The 21,482-nt window shown below is 40.6% G+C and overlaps 1 protein-coding gene across 1 annotated transcript in view; it reads left to right on the top strand.

The window, feature by feature from the left end:
- The window catches only part of LOC140312512 (stromal membrane-associated protein 1-like), a 42,696-nt gene that overhangs the window by 18,232 nt on the left and 2,982 nt on the right, over positions 1-21,482 (top strand). Inside the window, exons 4-5 of the mRNA XM_072390307.1 lie at positions 3,647-3,713; positions 17,455-17,523. Of these exons, the coding sequence (XP_072246408.1) occupies positions 3,647-3,713; positions 17,455-17,523 (136 nt within the window). The remainder of the gene's footprint in view (positions 1-3,646; positions 3,714-17,454; positions 17,524-21,482) is intronic.

The following is a 21,482-nucleotide window of genomic DNA, read 5'->3' on the forward strand; positions in this document are numbered from 1 at the left end:
TAACAGCGCCACATTAGCATCATTCCACACATTTACCCAGGACACCTCCAGCCGTGTTTGTGTATACAGCAGTATAACAGCGGTTACAAGTTTGCCCTTTCCTATGCTACAAGACAAGACAGCTGTGTGGTTAACGCAGCAGTATATGTTTATGTTTCCACTAGCCGACTCAAATAAGTAATCTCAGCATTTGAGATTCTGTTCTAATATGCTATCTTGTATCTGGCAGGCCCATTTGTGCGGGTGGTCATCATTCTTCACTCTTTTGAAGTCCATTAGTCGTTCTGACAGCAGCGCCGCTGGCTGAAAACGGCAGATAGGAGAGCTACTGCCTCAGTGTGTGTGTGTTTCTGTGTGCGCGCATGTGCTTCTTCTCACAAATAATTTTGGACCTGCTATCTGCTGTGCTTATATATGTAAATATAGTTTGATTTACCTGCTGTATTTGCTTTGTTTTCAACTCCTACGTCAGTGTGTGTGTGTGTGTGTGTGTGTTCTTAAATGTTGTTATACTCAAAAATACACACACGTTGATATTTTTCTTATAGTAAATGCAAACTAATTCAGTTGCAGCTTCACTGCTTTGTACAAATCAGCTCAAAAGCACTGACACAGATTTTCCAATTGTAACACTTTGTACTCCCCACATAATGACTGTTAGCGTTACAAATTAATTAGCGTTACAAATGAAAGGACTAATGTCCTCTTGTGTGATGCTAATGAAAGAAATTAACTTTCTTTCATTAGTATGATCTTCTATTCCAAATCTGACTCGTACAACACCAAATCATAAAATGTTGGGATGGCATCGAAAAGTAAAATATGGAAATGAACAAAAATAATAACGAATGAAAGGATGGTCAACTTCATTAAGTCTATTTCTGTATATCAATTCTGCAACACATTCCAAAAAAAATGTGGATGGGGTCAGTTTAGGGCTAGGAAGGATGTAAAAAGTGCATGATTTGGTGCAAGAGCAGCATCCACAGTAGGCTGAGAATCTGAGGAGGAAAGATGGGCCCAGTATCCCCAGTTTGTCTCACAAAGATGTGAGAAAAACAATGAATTGTTTAAGATAATGTTCCCAAATAAAGAAGATCAGATGAGTATTCCTTCCTCTACGGTACATGATAACATTCAAAGGATATGAAGGAATTCGGGGAATAAAGGGGACGTGCGTTCGCTTAAGTTGGACACCGGTGTTCTCCACTTCCCAGAAAGCACTGCACCAAGAACAGCCATTCTTTAATAGCTGATTAATTACCACACTGGCAAGGGAATACTGCGGGAAAGCTTTGTAAAGCACTAAAGTATGGAGTTACATAACAAATGTCACACTCCAGATCTTGTCCAGAAATGGACGCCATGTACAAAAAGCAGTATGCAGTCTGTTATCAGCAATGAATCTAAAAGCCAGGCTCTGGAAGGGTATGGGGTTGTATCAGGGCTCAAGGTAAAGTTAATTTACACTTTGATGGCAGCATTAATAGAAGAAAAGTGCATTTTTCAACAGGACAATTCAAAAGTGCATTTTGCACGTTACAAAGGCACAGCTGCAGAAGACTGAGCTGAATGCCTTTCTGTGCCCAATAGAGAATGTGGATAGGATTTTTTTTTTTTTTAAAAAGAAGAAAAATGTGACAAAGACAACCCTGTACTGTTGCACCCCTTAAGATGTGTTTTCAAGTTCATGTCCGCATCACCTTTTAGCTCCTCTCTCGCAAAACAACTTTTTTTAAGTCCTCTTCAACCCCAGCTGTCTTTTATGGATACATCCACTCATTCACTGTTCGTTGCATCTAAGGGAGACGGCTGATGGTGCTGCCTTTGGGGTTAAATCTTTAACCTTCACAAGGAGGTGGGCAATTCTTCAGCCTCTTTAGGGCTGAGGAATTGCCCACGATGTGGAAGGAAAAATGGGCTCTAAACCTAGCTGACAGGAGGTTCAGGTTAAAACCCACGTCGTCCCAAAAAAAAAAAAAGATCTGGATTCTGCCTCACTTGCTGACTGCATGAAGGATAAGGAATAGTTTATTCTCTTTCCTCTGGTGTAGTAGCTCTTTGTGTAGTAGCTCTCTGTAGATACTCAATGTTCCTGAGTTCTACAGTGTAATAAATATCAAATCAGTTCAACTGTAGGGTGTCTCATCTGTGCTGGACAGCTCTGACTGAACCTGATATGATTCATGCCAAAGGTCAACAATGGCTCCATATATAACACTTTTGGTCTATGTGGTAGATTTGTGGGTCTGCCATCAGTGTAGCATCTGTCTTCATCTAGCACTTCTGTGTGGTCAGTTACCATTTGGCTCATATTTATCCACTAAAATCCTTGGCACTATGTTGAGTTGCATCCTATCTGCTCAGCTGTTCCTTGTCAACAGAAATTAATTCTGTGTTTGAGATGCAGCACCTACAGCCTGCCTCTTCAGTCCTATCTCGTAGCTCCACTTGTGTGTGTGGTCATCATTTTTCAATCTTTTGAGGTCTATTATCCGAATCGACAGAGGCATTGCTGCTGATATGGGGAGATAAGAGTGTTGGGATTAGTGCGGATGTTGTGCCTTGTTGTGATTGCGGTGTGTTTGTGTTGGCACTTGCATATCTCTTGTAAGACTTGGAACGGTGGCAGGTATCTTAATGGAAACACCATGCCATCTAACAACCAAGACCATTTTTATTTTGATAGAAATTACTCAAAATTGAATAAAAGAGATGATTGGAGATGCATCACAGCCAGTGACTCAGAGAAACCGTACAAACTGATAAAGAAAGCCGGCTCTGTGCAAAGAAGAACGCTGCGCAAGTTTATTAACTTAATGGACAGTACTGCACACCCCCGACCACACAGCGTAGTGTGTTCTGGCAGAGGCTTCAGCTCTAGTGCAACAAACAACAGTAGTGTCATTGCTGCCAGCAGCAATGGCAGTATACAACAACAGCTTATGATAAATTATTCTGAGGCAATCACCAGTGAAAAAACAGTATACTGCAACATCAGATGCAACTTTGCAAATGATCTCAGTGTACAAAGCTTTATGTGTACAGAGCGCTGATGTGGTAAGTTTCTCTCATGTCTGGTCCTACTTTTGATGCGATTATCCAGTTGCCACAATACTTTATTTACTGTGCCCACAAGCTGTCTCCATAGAAACCTACAGTCCAGAAAGACCCTCTTTGAATAAAGCTTGGTCTGACAAAAAGCATTGGGCTCGGTCCAGATCAAACTAAAGCCTAAAGACTTTTCACAGACTTTTTCTCATTGCCTGTCAGTGTTGGAACATTTTTCATCCGATGAGGACATTTATTTGGCAAATTTGAAGAAGCCTTCAGTATTAGACTTGAAGTTGGTGGTGGAAAGTGGTTTGATGCGCTGACATAACTAATGTTGCTTAACCGATGTAGATCCCGCTTATCAATGGCATCATTTGTTGACTTCTTGATGCACCAAGTTTAGCACACTGAGCTTACAATGCCAGCACAACTTCCTATCCTTTCCTACGCTAAGGCATGAAAGCCATACACTATTTTACTTCCTTACTGTTACTGTAAAGAACACATTAGCAAAGATTTTAGCATATTTGCAATTTTGTGTTGTGTGTTAATTGATTTGTGCCGAGACTGAGTCCTTAACTCAGGACTTCAGAGCAGTGGAGGTCTTCATCCGGGACAAGTATGAGAGGAAGAAGTACTATGACAAGGATGCTGCTCCAGTGAGTATTAACCATGCTTAATATATCTAACATTTGCCAGTCCATGCTGTTATTGTGACTTGTGTCAGCGTTAGCTTGTTTCCTTGTTTCCTAGCTTGAGGCCAGAGTGTGATGTACAGCTTTTCTGTTCCTTTAGCTCTTAAGTTTTAGTTGAAAATCTACCAACCTACCGAGGAACCTGCACATTTGTGATTAGCTTTGAATGATTATCCATCACATTTGCTGTAAGATTGGAAATGGTTGGTGAAATACTTTTTAGCTAATGCAGTGAAGAGTGCTCGTGTGGTTTGGGCAGCTGCTGTAATAACAGCTGAAATGCAGTATTTATCATATTTGGCACCTTTTCTTTGGACAAGACTTTTGAACGAGTTCCAGTGCAGACTTATCTCTCTGCAGCCTCGTTGATCTCCACGATCTTGGTTTTTTCATTTATTGAGCTTGTAAAAGAAGATGTCTTTCAGGCTTTAATGTATCACAGTAATGATGATTTCTCAGTGTAAAATACTCCTTAAAGTAGTGAAATCCCTTTCAACCCTGATTGCTGCTCAAACAACCTTGGAACTGATGCCAAAAATTGCCAAACACAGTTACAGGATAACCTTTCAAGTACACTCTTATTTTTCTCTTCCAATACTGTTTTTTTTTCCAGTAAGTAGAGACGTCCTTTTTTCTGTCAAGACTAATACTTTTCAGTGTGCATGGAGGAAGAGAAGGGGCGATTGTGTAGGTGGGTGGGTGGCTGGTGGCACATCTTGTGTTGTTTTCTCAAAGATTTATTTGTTTGAGAGGTGTGTTTTTTTTTTTTTGCATGTGCCAGTAAGTGCCTTGGTTCTGTGCTGTGGGTTTTGTAGAGTGTTGTGAAAGACATTAAAACGTGTGATGCAGTCTGTTTTTGTCTGCATTCAAACGTGCGTTACGGTGCTTGAATCTTTATGGATACTTTTCTGTAAATGGGATGACATGTGGCCCGGGAAAGCTGGAGTCGAACTGCCAACCTCCCGATTGGTGAGTCAGAGCTAAATAGTTGTAGATACAGTAGATAAAGGTAAGACAAGAAAAAATAAATAAAAGAAACTAATAAAAATTATTATTGCCATTTATTTATTGACAATATTGTTGACTATTCATTATCTGAGGCAAAGTTTTGCACATTTTGCTTTAATGAACAACCTTAAAAGGTTCAAGTTCCTCCACAGAATATCAAATGGATTAAGACCAAAACTGTGGGCCAATCCCACTTCTTTCCCTTGGCTTTACAACTTAGGCTGACTAGTTTGTTGTAAGGTGGTAATCTGGTCATTGAGTCATCCAAATTGCCCCCATTGTTCTGGTTCAAGGGCTGAATTATCTTTATTCCTAATCCCTTAAAAGAAGAGGGCTTTCTTTCCTCTGCAAATGTTAAGAGTAGGAGCCGTAGGGAGTTGTAGGGCCAAGGTTGGGAATTGGGATTGTGTCTAAAAACAGACCACCCAGTTGAAAGCTTGGACAAACGCAGGTGTGTGCAAAATTTTGACTGACTGCATGACTCGCCTTCTCTCTAAGAGCAGTTTACTGACAGATGAACTACAGCCTGGCCCGGGTGCAGCAAAACACCGCCTGACCATGATGCTACCGCCACCATGTTTCACAGACAATGAGGTTTAGGTTCTCATGCTGAAAGGATTTTTCTTTTCCAAACTTAGTCGTGGTCCTCATGCTTTTATTCATTCACAATACATTTAGCTACAGCTCATCCATGAGACTTTTAGCGAACTGGTCGTTTTTGGGAGAAACAAAAAAATTATTTCAGCTCTGGCTCTTCTGCGTTCCCACTGAGGTCTAAGGTACAGGGTAGATTAGGTAAATTGATTCTATTGAAGTGTGTCACTGCCATGCTGAGCTTACACTGAGAGTAAAACCGGCTTCAGTTGTGTTAACTCAAAATCTTCTCACGTTACACACTTTCTTCGGGTTCTGGATGCTTTAACTTGTGCCATAGAACATCACTGTGATGAAAGAATAAATGATTAACGATTTCTTTCTTTCGATAATATCTTTGTTGTCATGAATGCTGCTGCTTCTATTTGCAGTGGAGTCAGTGCTATGCTTCACTGATCAGAGCAGCCTACAAACTAGGAAGTGTGCTTCAGCTCTATTCACGTGGAAGCTGTTCATGTTACGCAATTCTTTTGGGGTTTTGGATTTTTAGATTTATGCCTTGAGCTGTGGTAGATATTAAATCTGAGGTGACTGAGACAGAAAGGCGGAAATGAAATGCTAGGAATAATCAGTCAATCAGAAATGCTCGGTGCTGCAAGCCCTACCTCAAATGTTCAGGGAAATCTTCAAAGTACCAACTCCCTGACAGGGCCTTTATTAGGATTTGAATTCGGGCCAAAGAAAGTTCTCCCAAAAAACACCCCGGGCCCTGAGAAATGTTCCTGTGGTTGAAATAGAGGAAATGAAAGTGAGCAGTGGTTTTTATGGTGAAGTAGCTTGAGTGGTCAAAAAGTCACTGTATAGATCAGTGTTCAGTCTTATTCTGATAGTTGACTAATCAACATTATAAAAGAGAGAAATCTAATATTCTTGAAGCATCCCATCCCTGAATAGTGAAGAAGCCAGTTTAGAGCCTTGGAGGTGATAAGCTGAAGGTGATGATGAAACATTAGGCTGAAAGATTCTGTCCAATAAGCATCTGCCATCTGTCACTGAAATATGGGATTACCTACCCGATCTCTTTCCAGTTTTTATTTATTTCTTCACAGAGTAATATTTATTTTCTTATTTTTCCATGTCATTATTGTAAATGAGCTGCTGCTGACTTGAGGTGGGGGCGTGACGGATGTCATCCTATAATATGCATTTAAACAATGATCAGGGTTTGGATCGGAGTTTATAAAACAGAAGCATTTCTCCCAATTATTAGAAAATAACAACACAGTGTTCTATCAGTCCATCTTTCGGGGCTCTCCACTGAAACAAAGGTGCACATAGAATGAAGAACAAACAATTGCAGGGAAAATAATCACCAATCACCAATTTTTACACAAACACCATATGCTGTGACATTAATTAAAAAAGTATTGTTCACAGCAGTCTTTCTCTGTTCAATCTTTGTTTCATTTCACTGTCTTGTAGTTTCCATCATCTTCCTCTTCTCTCCGTTTCTCCTTCCCTCTCGCCTCTCGACTCTCTTTCTCTCTGTTTTCTCATGCTTTCTCTGAAGCGTTGCCAGCAGCCAGACTGTGATCTAGGATCTCTTTCTGCCTCCCGCATGGACGACTCGGCTTTTATATGCAAATTAATTATTAAAAACAACTCATTATCACTTTTAGCAGTTTCATGCAGATGGAGAAAGAAGAGGAGAGGGTGGGCTACAGTAACCCTGAGCTATACTTTATGAATATGTATGCAAGTCTGTGTGTATTGGACTGAGAGAGAGGACTCTGCTGCTCTTGCATATTTATTTTACACTTTGTTCCTATTACATCATTACTGTATTGCATTTGTTTGCATGTTTGGATGGTAATCGCAGAAAATTAGACATGACAGATATTGTGAGATGATGGATGTGATGCTCTTTGATTAAATGCTTATACATTGCAGAAATGGTCATATCTGTATTGGTTTCCACCTAAAACGCCTGTCAGTTGAATTGATAACAATGAGATCCTTTTGCATTCAGCGTGTTTCACCTTGATAGTTTTAGGTAGCTTTTTAATACCATTAATTTCACTGACCATCCGAAAACTGACCTGGGAGATGGCATCTGCCTGGTCATGTTGTTTCTGACTTCGTCGTTATGATTATGAAAGAAAGGATGCACGCCCTCTTTCAATTCCAGAATTTACCAATCCAGGATATGATAGAAGTGATCCAGTTCTCATCAGGTCTAAAAGTTACTTTAATTCAGCCTTAGATGTCAGATGAACAAAAACACATGACAATTGTCCATGAATCTCTTTATGAATAGCCTATAAAATGACGTGTTTTCTCCTGCGGGACGGGAGAAGACACAAAATCAATGCATTTCTATTATTGTGTGGGCATAAATTCTCAAAGTTTTGCGGGAGTGGGCGGGAGTGTAACACACACGTTGCGGGTGCTGGTGGTAACGGTCAGAAATTTATCAGGAGCGGGATGAAGTAAACAGTCCCGCGCAGGGCTCTAATCTGAAGCATTAAGGTGCGTGTTAACACACTACCAAGGAAAAGGACAATAAGTGTTTGTAGAGAAGCAATTTTTAATGCCCATCAATTTGGGAAGGGTTATAAGGCAATTTTCAAATAATTTCGAACCCATCATTTATCAGGGTCAGAATATAGTGCTCAAAGACCCCATGAGAAACATCTCGGATTCCTCAGGCCTCTCAAAAGCTTTTCTCTCTCAGAAGAACATGACGGCACAGTCTAGGTTTGCACAGTTGTGTCTGTGTAAAATCCAAACTTCTGGAGCAGTGACCTTCAGACAGATAAGACCAAAGTAAGAGTCAAATTAGAGTCAAATGGGAAGCCGTCTGTCAAACAGCTAAAGCTTGACTGAGAATAGGTCATGCAAAAGGACAGTGATCCTGAGCACACCGACATATCTACAACAGAATGGCTGAAAGAAAAGATCAAGATGTTGCAATGATCCAGTCAGAGCCCAGACCTCAATGCTGTGGTGGGATGTTTAAGAGAGCCGTGCATTAATGAATGCCCAAATAACTAATGTTGTAAAGAAGAGTGGGCCACAGTTCCTCCGCAGCGACGTTGGAGACTGATAACGTCAAACAATAACTTGTCATTATAGCTGCTGAAAATGGTTGTGCAAGCTATTCAGTCGTGGTGTGTAATCAGACATGGTTTCTGCATTTTGACTCAGTTTTAGTTGAATGTAAAATGACATGGTGTATTAGGCCATGTCTTATTGTTCATCTGATGATCTATTTAAGGCTAGATCATTTATTATATATCTGATATATTAAACTGATATATTAAAACTGAAAGGTGGTGTTCTTTGCTTTTATTCTTTTATTGTGAACATCTGCTGCCCATCTGTCATAACTGCTTGTGTTAAGATGACATCAAACACTTCATATTAAAAATGTTGCTTTTTCGATTGATTGTTGTTGTTGTGCCCCTGACAAATGTAACATTCATCCTGGCTGAGGCCTTTTAGATGAGTATAGTGAGGAGTATAACTATATTCTGCTTGTTTCAGGAACCTCTGCCTCGCTTGCCTTTAAAACTCCTGTCGCAGGTGAATTTGCTGCACTTGAAGAGCCATAAACCTCTTCAGATGGTAAATTTAGAATCTGGTTATTATTACAGTCTGGATTTGGAACTTTAAACAGATGTTGAGATTGGAAGAGGTGATATACAGTACATGTTGCAGCAGGCTGTAATGCCTCCAGACAAAAGTGGAATGAAAATTGTATGAGGGAATGAATGTAGCGAAAAGGACCAAGAGTTGTGCAGGAGTGACAGGAGCTGCTCAAGATAGAATGAGGGGTATGTTCTAGAAGTTTGCAATTTTCGTCCAACTTTTGTCTGCATTCAGCCTGGGTGGTAACCAATGCATCTAACGCAGCTGCTCATTGGATCATCTACTGTGTCTCATTAGCATGAAGAAACTAACAACTAGCATCTCCAAATCAGTGCCCCACTAGATTAGACACTGCCTCGGCTGGGCATTTGCTTGGAGAGATTGGGCATTAGTATTTCTTGGCTGGAAACCATGCCAAGGCTGACCGCTTACTAAATTGTCTGCTGCTTCGCTCGTACGCTGAAGCTAACTGGATTAGCTACAGCATTAGCTTTTCCTCTTGTCTACATTTGTGGTTCCCACCATAAACTAAAAATCGATTGCTCCAAGGTGTCTCTTGCAAAGACACATTTTCTCTGATTTAAGTACATTCTTTCACTGAATAGTTGTAATCTGCTCCACATTTAATACAGCTGCCAAGAAAATATCTATGTTGAACAGTTGGCCATTGCCCAAAATGACAGAATTGTATTAAAAATTAACATCAGTTAGATTTCCTGAAGCACTGGAAGCGAGCAAGTTGCCTTTTCCTTTTGTGGGCATTATAGATATGAATATTAACTCCATCTGATCATGCCTTCCAAAAATCTGGTACACTTCTGACACCCAAGCTTTTAAAAGTTTGCTTGATTACTTGTAACTGCAGTTTTAAACAAAGGAACCAGGCCACAGCCCCTTCCCCAATTTTATCGAAGTAGAAAGCACTGCTATAGAAATCAAATGAATTAAAACTTTCATTTATAGAGCTGGGAATAGGGTTTTGGATTAGCCTAATCCCAATCCTCAATTTTATTTTTAACTGTAGCCTCACTGAGATCAAAAATGCGTTTGGCAAGAGAGAACTTGTAGAAATTGATTTCGAGTTTATGGTGGGAGTCACCCTCTGCAGTAACAGCCAAATCGACAGTAGGTGACGGAAGAATTCTGCATGATCTGCTGCTGCTGCCCCACTATGCACTGGGAAACTATGTCTTCTTTGATTGTGCATCCTCCTGGCTGGCCGTTGGTATTATTTTGGTTGTTCAGATGCTAGCGACATCTGCCAGCAAGGGGCCTCTCATTGGCACTGATTCCTCACATCACTTTAATGTCGAGGAGCCCTTTGAGTAGTAATTTGATGATACCTGTTAGATTGAGAACACTGATTACCATAGCCCTTAGTTTGTTGTCAGTACCTTTAAGTTTTTGGGAGTTTTTTTGCACAGAAATAAACTAAATTAATAATAACACAGAACCCTCTTCCCAGTTCTTCTAAGCATGTACATTCTGAAATCTGTTCCAAATATTAAAGTATACAAATATTTGGTATTAAAAAACCCTTGCTAATGCAGATGTGAACTACAAGTTCTAGAACTTCAAAGATTCGGAAGTGCTGGCTTTCTGTTTGTTGGCATGCTTGAGACCAATGAAGAGAAAGCTGAGGGCAACAGGTGCTCTTATGTAATGGACTGCTTGTGAGTGCATTCTACTTCTTCTGCCCATGTAGCAGGCCTTCATTGTTCTGTCACGAATGAATTCGTTGGTGTGTGTGTGTTTGTGTGTGTATGTATGCACCACATCTTATTTCAGTGTAACTTGAATCAACAATCCATCAGAGTGCATCTTGCAAAGCTTTTATGATGAGCCCACTGATTGGTCCAAAAATGTCACAGGAGAGCAGCACAGTTGCCCTGAGGAAGACTAAAATAACTTATTTTCAACCTCATTTCTTTGCGTTAGTCACAGGACTGTTCTGCCTGCTGCGTCTGCAACACTTATTAATGTTGTGTGTGTTTCTGCAGCCAGCTGTGGCAGCTTAGTGAACAGAAATCCATTGCCACATTCTACTCTGACGTTGGCCCGGGAGCTACAGGGAGAGTACCGGTGGCTACCTCCAATATAGACCAGGTTTAAGGTGGGGGTGGGCGATATGGCAAAAATATCATATCACGATTTTTTAAAAATAAGATCACGATTTCCATTTTATCACAATCTTAAATTGAAAAGTGAAAAACAGACAGTGTTGCAGAAGTATTTTCGGCTGGTACCGTGGGTCAACTACTTGAAGCAGACGTTCGAACTCCTCCTTTTCTACCGTCTTGAACGGTACCTTATCTTTTGCAAGATAAAAGGTAACTGCTTCTGTTACCTCTTTCTATCACTTGCTTGACTTGTCATAAGGAGTGCCTTTGTCAAATGCCTGTGTTAATCTTGTCTGTTTTGGTCTTACGCTAGCTGCTGCCTCTGCCTGCGGTGCCGGTGCCGCTGGGCCCCTCGCTGTTTGGCTCTCAGCATTGAGATGCTTCCTCTTCAAGTGATTGAACAGGTTCGTCGTGTTGCCACCGTTTCTGTGCAAACTTTGCAAATTACATTTGCTTCCGCTTGATCAGTTGCGGAAAATCCAAACTCAATTCCATATAATGGAGGTGGAATTTTTTTTTAGCGGCCAACTCCTCCGTTTGGCTTTCAGCCATGGCTCTCCATGTGGCTACTGCTACGCACACAAACAAGGAAGCGGGTAAGAAAGCGCGTCACTGCCCGTAATTCGCTGTGATTGGTCGGTCAGGTTGACGACGTAGTACGTCTAGCATAGAACTGCAATTTATATATTGTGCCCTCGATGATCCCACGATCTCTGCAGTTTGACAGATCTTTACGGATCGTCTTCACGTTGCAATTGTTCACGATTTAATATCGTCATATCGCCCACCCCGAGTTTAAGGCACAGAAGACTTCACACTGGGTTGGCACAGTAAACGAGTTTGATGTTTTAGAACTATTGCGTGCTTTAATTTACTTATAATCAACGGGACAGTGTAAAATAGTGGCCTGTAACTTCATGAAACCAACAATCAAAGCCACTTCATGCAGTCAGCTATCTATTACCTGTCTCTGTTGTATTTTGTTGTGATTGTCATTTATAGGGATGCAAATTTTAAATAGAGGCCCTACACAACGGTCGGTCATGTCAAGTTGTTCGGTTTCCTTGATAAAATAGTTTTTAACAGCAAAAACTGACTAGAATTATAAATTGAATAAGCAAACAGTGAGGATGTAGCATTGCACATCTATAAAGAATAAAATAGAAATGCGTTGTACAGTAACTAATACAGAAGACGGTTGGTCAGAACCTTTCTCTGACTACTGCAATGATTCCAAAACCCAAAAATCAATGTTATACGTCAGCAGCATTGGGTAATGTTATGTTTAAAGTATAGATTACAGGAGTACCAGCTTTGAAAATGATTTAGTTGCGTTAGCACGTTACTCTCTTAGAAAAGTAAGCCGTAAAGAGTGCTTTTGTGTCACCTCTTTTCAGTTATTTCTGAACTTGTGAATTTGAGTACATCTACCTTTTGAATGTAGATGCTGAGGGTTTGCGGGCCACAGAAACAACAAACCCATTATCACCTTTACTGCGTTTCACTGACATTTATCTTTACATATGATAATCAAATTGAGCCTGTGGGGCTCAAAGTATATAACCTGACAAATTGACGTGATTTAATTTACTCAAGATTATTGCGTAACGAGCAACTAGTTGTGTATTTTACGTGGGGCACTCGCCTCATGAAGACGAGATATCTTGTGTCTTGTAAAGCAAGTACCCTTCATATTTTGAGATTTGACATCATAAAGCTGATGGTCACTGACTTGACCTTGACCCAGTAGAACACTGTGGGATCACAATATGTTACAGTTCAAACATCCGACACCATCTCCCAGCCTCCATCATTCTCTTTTAATCAGACTCTGTATGATTATTCCTCTTTCCTTCTGCGGGAGTCCTCTGTAAGGGTACAATTTAAGCTGTTAGGGGTCTACTCAGCAGACACATTTCAGTTGAGATGTTAACTATCTTTCTCTCTCACTATCAGCAGAGAGCCAGACACCTCTATCTCCAAGTCCTAATATCTATTCAACCCCTGTTCATCCTCTGTCACCCAGCTCACACCACTCCTCTTGTTATCTAACCTCTTTTTATTCCCCATGTGTCTATATCCTTTCACACCCTGCTCTTACCCTCCACTTCCTTTCTCTTTATCTTCAGTTCATCAGCCAATCTGTGCCTGTTTTGTGCTGTGTCGACATCTCCGACAGCATCAAAGTTGGAAGAGGTAGAAGTTTTAACAGAGTGGGATAAAAAACCCTGAAAGACATCAGCAGAATAAGTGTGGAGGGTGGAAAGTGCTCTGAATTCACATCTCAGCTGCGCTCCTTTCAGCACCACGAGCAGTCGTTTGATGCCTTAACAGCTGAGGCGGGCGGGAGAAGGGTGGAAATGGAGAAAGATGAAAAGCGGTGAAAGTGTTTCTCTGTTCTGCCCTCAGACAGTCATACAGTAGTCAGCATTAGTTTCCACCCTGAGGTGGTTCAGAGAGCATAGGAGGAGAGGACAGCAGTAAGGAAGGAAAGGAGGTGGGCTGATGTTTAGCATGTAACCTATTTTTGTAAATGTTTTTTCCTCTGGCAGGTTTTAACATTAACATGCCAAAGGGAGCTTGGTGCATTTTTCATCAGAAGTCCAGAGTAGGATTTTTGTACAATCCCATTAAAGATATGCATCATTTTAATGTTATTTGGCTTCAGATCTGAAATAAGCAGTGTGTGTGTGTCAGGGGGAAAAACTCACTTAACTGCTAGAAATTTTAATCATGGTTCCAGACAACTGGACAGACTTAATGCTTTAGGTGTGAGATTTTCAGTTTAGTCACAACTGAGAATGAAAAGTGTGAAATGTACCCCCAGACCACTGCTCGGACCAAACAGCTGAACATTTGCTCAGCAAAGAAAAAGCAGCGTACAGGTCAGATACAACCGGGGTTGGGCTCTTTTCCAGTGTAAAAACCTTTTTAGGTTGGCTTGGACTTTTGGGCTTCTCCTAAGTCACAGCAGGATATTGGCAAAATCAGAGAGTGATAAAAAATTAGCAATGGTAACATGTCATCTTCTATTTTTCTGTGCTTTAGAACACAGATTTGAAGTCAGTACCAACCCAAAAACTAAGAAAAAAAAGAAACCCTGGAAATATCTCACTCAATGTGCCATTCAGATTTTCAGTTGCATCATTTGCCACGTTCACCCCACCTCTTGTTTTTCTCCGCTTTTTGTGATCTTTTCCTTTTAAGCTGTATTTATAGTTTCAATGAAAAGAAGTATTTAGCATACGATCAAGACCTTCAATAAAAGCAGCCACTCTCCATCTTAGTAAACCAACTTTGCAGCTCTACTGGTTCACTTTGGCTTTCCACCAGTGTGTGAAATTCTTCTTAGTTTAGACCCCAATATTTTCCATGTAAATCTGTTAGCTGACGACAGACAGACGGGCTGTAGGAGGTTCTGCGGTGAAGTGGCTGATGGGATTGGACTGGTACTGGTCTGGAAGACAGATTGAAAATGGCAGTAATTATTGTAGTGCTTTCATTTCTTGTTGCTTGCCTGCTTTCAAGATAGATTTACCGGATGCGAAGCAGTGGGAAGCATTAGCGAGGCTTTCCCACTGACTTGGTTTGAAGTCTCCTGTGTGTCCCAAACATGAAAATGCAAATTGACGAATAGAAATGCACCTTTCTTGACTTTGTCCTCGCTCTGTCTCTCTCCAGTCTTCGGACGTTCCTGCTTGTTTTTAGTTTACTTGCAGCTGTCATAATCTCTGACTGCAGAGAAATGCATCTGGAAGCTGGCTACATTACACTTAAAGAAATGCACTTTGATACCCAAGAGGACAAGCTGCTCTGCTGCTCTCAACAGTATTTTTAAGGCTCATTCATCACATTCACCCTGCCTCCTCTGCTAATTACCCATGATATTTGGCTGCAGTGCTGAGGCATTACTTTTCCTCAGCTCGTCCAAATGAACGTTTGAACTGGAGCCAAAGTTTCTGTACTTTAAGTGATATTTTTTGGGCAAAACTACTGTATCTCTTGAAGGACTAACAGAATTTTGTGCGGTGTGTCTTATCTCACATACAGCAGGGACTGTGCGGACATGGTGCCGTTGGGTGAAAAAAACATGTTTTTCACAACCAGATTGCAGGTACACCGTAGTGATAATATCCTTTTTTGAGGCCTTTTGAAATCTTTTGAGAAATATTTAAGCCCCATAGGAACTATTATACCGAACTTCATGTACAGTCCTGTCTGCAAATGGCAAATATCCCACCGTGGTTGTCTGTCACTTTGACAGGCATGTCTGAATGAAGCAATAACTGAAAAGTAAGCAATGTGTGAATGACCGAATAGCATTACATTATCAGATTCTTGTTACATATCTCCTGTGTGAAAAGGGCTTTAGGTTCACTTTTGACGTACCATACTTTCTGTAGCTGTGAGCACGGAATCAGTGAAGCAACCGGTGCACGCAGACAAATGGCAACTTCCTTTCAGAGTGCCTGCGATTACGTTCATGAAAACATTGGTATTTTCAGGGATGCTAATTAGCTTTGGAAATGAGACTCGAGTTGTCGTAAAGTTGGGTTTGTGAAGTTTTGAGAAAAATGGGGGGACATGTATTCATGAAGGTAAGATTTTTCTTTGAAACTGTTGTCTGACTATCAAAGACATTGCGACACCAACCAGACCCCCCCTCCCACAGCTTTATTTGCAGTTTCAAATAATAAAGTATATATTATATTGTACAATATTAAGTCCCTCAACAAAAGTAGCCACTCTCCGTCTTAGTAAATCAACTTTGTATGGTTTTGTGGTTTTGCAGCTGTTAAAATGGGTTCACTTTGGCTTTCCTCTGGTGAATAACATTTTCTTATTTGTTTTTTTTCTTTGGTGAATTTATATAAATAAATCTGTTCAGCTGTTGTGAGGAGTAGCGTTAAGTGGAGACAGACACAAATCTTCAGGGAGGTAGCTGAAGTTGTGGTGCATGTAGAAATACAGGAAACGGATGGCAAAGAATTAACAAGGAGATAAAGACAAGGGCAAGGTAACATCAGAGGTGTTGAGCTGACGACAGACAGACGGGCTGTAGGAGGCTCTGTGGCGAAGTGGCTGATGGATAAGGACTGGGACGGGTCTGGAAGACAGATTGAAAATGGCAGTAATTATTGTAGTGCTTTCATTTCTTGTTGCTTGCCTGCTTTCAAGATAGATTTTATGGGTGCGAAGCAGTGGAAAGCATTAGCGAGGCTTTCCCACTGACTTGGTTTGAAGTCTCCTGTGTGACCTGAACAGAAAAAGTGCCGTGCATGCAAATTGAGGAATAGAAATGAACCTTTCTTGACTTTCTCTTTTTTTTTCTTTCTTCTTCTTCAAGTCTTCAGCCGTTCCTTTTTGCAACTGTCATAATGTCTGAGTGTGGACTGAAAGGCATATTGAGCTTGGTTGCCTTACACCTCACGTAGGGGACAGGCTTTGACCTCCAATGAGAACAGGCCTCTCGGTCGCTCTGAACAATGGTCCTAAGGTTCTGTACTGATATCGTTTTAGTTTGGTGTATTTTTATTTTTGCTTTAAATCAGACTGAAATAAAATTTCTATGCCAACAATGCAGCTTCTGAGTTTATTTTTGCACAAAGTAATTTCTTTGTCAGTGTGTGCTCCATCTTCTGTCCAGCAAGTTGTTCTTATTCATTTTGCTTTAACTGTGTTTATCATCTCTTATTACCTTGCTATTGGCTGTACTTTTTACTGACTCTAAAGAACTTTTGTTCACATAAATAAACCTGACCTTGATTTGACTAAATGCGCCATCGTACTCGGCAGATTCACTGAGATGACTCGTGATTTAAGGTAATGTTGCCGCTTGGCGTCGAAACAAACGTGTTGAGGCCAGTGTGTTAACCTTGCTTGTGATGCTGTATGGGGAATCTTGGGTTAAAAACTGACCGATAACATGTTTGGTGTGCAGACTCCGTTGTGGAAATGTGCAGACTCACTGTGATGAACAGATAGACGGGACGCAGAGTTCAACTCCGGCTCTGCTGTCTGTCTCAGAGGTCAACAGCGAGCTAATAGAGGTCATCTACGCTGTGAGTGTGTGTTTGGAGGGTATGACAGATCCTCTCAAAGCACCATTCATTCTCTTTAGGAAGGAGGCTGAATATGAACTTGGTATCTGCTGAAATGAGGAGTGCTCTGATGTAGCAGAGAAAATCCCCCTTCATCCCCTAATTAACTCTGTGCTCTCTCTGCCTCACTTCTCTCCCCCCTTGCCCTCTCTCCAAACTCCTTTCTCCCTGTTCCTTCTGTCTTCTCCCCATGTCCATGCCTAACTGCCTCTCTCCGATTCTGTCTTCCAGCAGAAGTCATCAGAAGCTGCTCCGCCCTCCACCTCTCCATCCTCCCAGGCTGACAAGAGCAGACCGGAGGTGCAGGTTTTCTCTGTACTCTTTGCTGTGATGCCCTTGTTCTCCGGGGCCTTGTTTTCTTGCAGAGTTAGTGTAGTGTTGTCTTTACATCCTGCACTTGTGTTCTGTCGGGACAAGCAAGTCAATTATAAGGATACGTGTTTCTATCTCTGCCCAACTGGGCAATTTCTCTCAATTTTCCATTGCGGGCCCCATAGATTGTTTAAGAGGTACCACCATGAAATTTAGACTTTTTTTATATTACATGGTGCTTCTCCATCAGCCCTTTTTTCCTCCCTTAAATTGCACATTTGTAGTTTGCACATAAAAAGCAAAGGGAGTGCGAAAAATAACATACTGCAAAACCCCTTTTATGCTTAGATGAAACGGAAAAACCGGCAGTCCAGCCAAAGCAATATTCTCCAATGTGCTGTGGTTACAGACCTGCTGAATGAATGATGACACATTAGGGTTTGCAACTAACTCCACTGTAAGTAGCAGATAGACTTCAATACAACACTTTCAGTTGAATTTTATTGTCATTTCAGTGCCTTCTGCAGATCGATCTGAACATTCCTTGAATACAAATGCAGCAGGCTGTTCAGCACCTCTATCCCTGGATAGGGTGGAGATTTATGTTCGATTCATCTTTTAAAGTTTGTGGTTGAGTCAGCAAACAAGGTTACCTTCCAAATGTTGGGCCACGCAGTGAGCGTTTTTTTGGGTAGTGTCTTTATATAATAAACTGAGCGTTTTACTTTGGAAGCACTATGGGTCTTTTTCTTTTTTTGATGTGACATTTCTCGTACTGTTCTTGTCAAAATATGGTGCTTTCAGTGCCACAGGAAGGCACTTAATTATGTTTTGTTTTCTAAAATAAATTTACCAGCAGCGCTGTGGGGCAAGTGAGAGTGACGATAAGCCGGACAGACACGGGGAAAGGTCACAATGCCGGTCTGCTTTCCACTCTGTGGCAGTGACGAGAGCCTCTTGTTACTTCTGCAATCTTCTTTCTTTCAGTGGATTTATGGCAGACAGAAACAAATTGGGGACATATTCCCGAGTCACACTGGTGGGCCTTCTTTGCAAATATTGTCACATTGTGTAAAAAAAATGGTCGCAGTCTGGTGCTGTGCTGACCTGAAGCATGTCACTCAAACACCAAGCAAACCGTCACCTCTTCACCTCGTCGCTGTTGATCTCAACCAATCAACCCTGGTATTTGCATAAATCTAGCTGATGGAATCATGGAGTAATTCACACTTTGTTTTGCCCATTTTTATCTGAAATATCCATCACTGTTGGGTGGAAATGGAACTACTGGGCCTGAGTTTTAACTTTTTTTTTTTTTTTACCATGCCATGAGATACAAGTGACACTTTGGTAAATATTACTGAAATGAAAGATTTCAAAGAAAGCAAGAGTAGGAATCATCTTTTACATTTCTCACTGTCCCTTTCTTCATTTTAGGATATATGGATTATACGTTATTAAAAACCAAAAAACAGCGCGAGATTAAGCGAGATGCTTAATTCATTATATTTCTTAATGCTGTGCAGTAAGGTTCAACCAACAATTGAAGAAGTCCAGTAAGGTTTTGGTTTTCACATGTACAAAGTAGCTGTAGTTAATAAATATTCAAATGAAAAAATATATAATTTTTGGCAAAGGCAATTTGTATTGGAGTTTAGAGTAATATATATAGCTGTAGAACAGCAATTATTAGTTAAAACAGAGTTGATTAAAATGCATTAAATCAACTACTTGTTATGTGTAACTTAGGCCATATAGTGCTGTCACAGAATTCTGTGTCTTTTCACTTTGAAACAACCTTCCTAATATTAACTAAGCTATACCCCAAAGACTATTTGTAGTCATCACCAAATGTTGAATAGATTAATCTGACAGAAACAAACACTGTTATTTTTCTAGTAAAATCCAGTCAGTGGAAAAAAAATCAAAACCCTGCAAACTTTTCCTGAATATTTTCCATTCTTATGGATATTTGACTCAAATAAGTGGAGACAAATTATTGCTCGACAATAGCCTCAGTGCTGGTGATGTTACAGAACACATTGAGAGAGAAAAGTAAGCATGTTAAACTTGTTGTTGCGGGGCTTTGTAAATGAGGCCGTCAGAACTCATCCACTTGTTTATGCTAAAATGACCCATTATTTAGCTAGCTAACAGTGTGCGAGAGTTGGAATATTTGCCAGGTTTGTCGTCTTTATGCCGACATGGTTTTGTTGCTCAGCTCCGTTTTCAATCGCTGCATTAACATCGCTTTCAGAGGTTTTTAGCACATCGTCTTTTGCTTCTTCAGTGTCAGCTGCTTCGACTGTTTTTTTTCATCAGAACCAAATGCGGTTCCAACAAAGACGGTTTTCCCTGGGCTGCCAGGTCTGTAAGTCCACTCGGTTGTTGAAGCAGCTCGGTTCTGCTCTTGGAATCTTTTTCAGTTAAAGAGTTAATCTGCCATCATTTTTTTGATTTGTAGCTGGCGTTCCAAGTTAATTCACAAAAGTTGTTGTTCAGCAGGTATTGCAGTATGTCCCCCTCCGTTGATCCATTTGTAATGCAAACTAGTGTTTATGTTGAAATACATTAGTTTATTTGTTCATTGTCATTATTTTTAATTCTCAAATTCAGCCTTCTGGTATTGGTGTAACTTCCAGTTTGAGGTCTTGTAGTTCTAATTGCTCAATAACCAAATGTTAAACCCTCTCTTTATTTTGCTTTTACTCTTAGTGAGCAGTGTTTTGTTGTGTTTGAACAAGTTGAGTCCGAAAGGCCACATTATAGATAATTATTTAGCCTTACTCCTTGATTTTACCCTGACCAAACTGTGCTAACGCCTGGCAGAGCAGATATTTATTTTCTGTCTTGATTTGTGCTCAGAATCACTTCCTTTGACCTATTCTCTCTTCTATACTGAACGCACTTTTATTCTTACTACCATCATTGATTTATTATTTTTCTTTTCTGGATGGTGCACTAGATTCATAAACCCATTTCAGACAATTAGCGATGCCAACAGTATTCCTTTGCACCTGTGCACAGCGTCAGCTTTCCTTTGAGTTTTGCTGGCTTAGCAGAAAAGAAAGTGATTAAAAATCCAAATTCGAAGCATAGCCAACATGATAAGTGGAGGAGGAATACAGCTGCAATTTGCTGTGTTTTGTTTTTGACGATCAGATGGGAGTATAATAGTTTACTAATGCTTCTGATGGAGATTGGGCAACGCTAGCATCATTAGCTCATAGAGTCAGTGACCTGGTGCCTACGAGAGCCTTTAAGATGATATTCGGTAAACTCATACTTCATTAATCCCTGAAGGGAAATTTTATAGCTGCAGTATAAATTATTGTTGTTATAAATCTGAAATCTTCATACATAGCCACAAAATTGACTGGGCTATTGTTTGTGGAGCTTGGCAACAATTTAGCAGAGCATTTCTAGGTAACAGGTGAACTTTATCAGTAAACAAGATGGGCAAGAACTCATAGCCAACTGTTCAATCACTGGAGTGCAGATACGCACCTTCTCAGTGACATGTCAAGGATTATACTATCTGTTGTTAGTATGCACTGAAACCACTCCTTCACTGATACCTCTCTGTCTTCAGTCTCTGTCTTCACATATAGTTTTAAAGCTGAGTAGAGAAGTGTTAGTTGTTCCTGCAGACAGGTCTCAGTGAAACAAATGTTATTTGCCTTCTTGATATGTAGGAATGGGAATCGGGAGCCGGTTCTCAAAGAGTAGTTAGATTCCGTGGAATCATTAATCCGCCTGCCTAACGATCCTGTTTATAGGTTCTGCTAACGTCTGACGCATTTTCGCGATGACATCATGTGCACGCTTCGTATTTTGGCTCAGAATGTTTCCAACATGGCGTCGAGGCAGAAGCGCTCCAAAGTTTGGTTATATTTCTCCAAAAAGGACAATACTAGGGCCAGTTGCAACACGTGCAAAGCTTTGAT

This window comes from Leuresthes tenuis, unplaced genomic scaffold (assembly GCF_036924035.1).
Source record: "Leuresthes tenuis unplaced genomic scaffold, fLeuTen1.0.hap1 SCAF_8, whole genome shotgun sequence".
In the NCBI taxonomy this organism is placed as follows: Eukaryota; Metazoa; Chordata; class Actinopteri; order Atheriniformes; family Atherinopsidae; genus Leuresthes; species Leuresthes tenuis.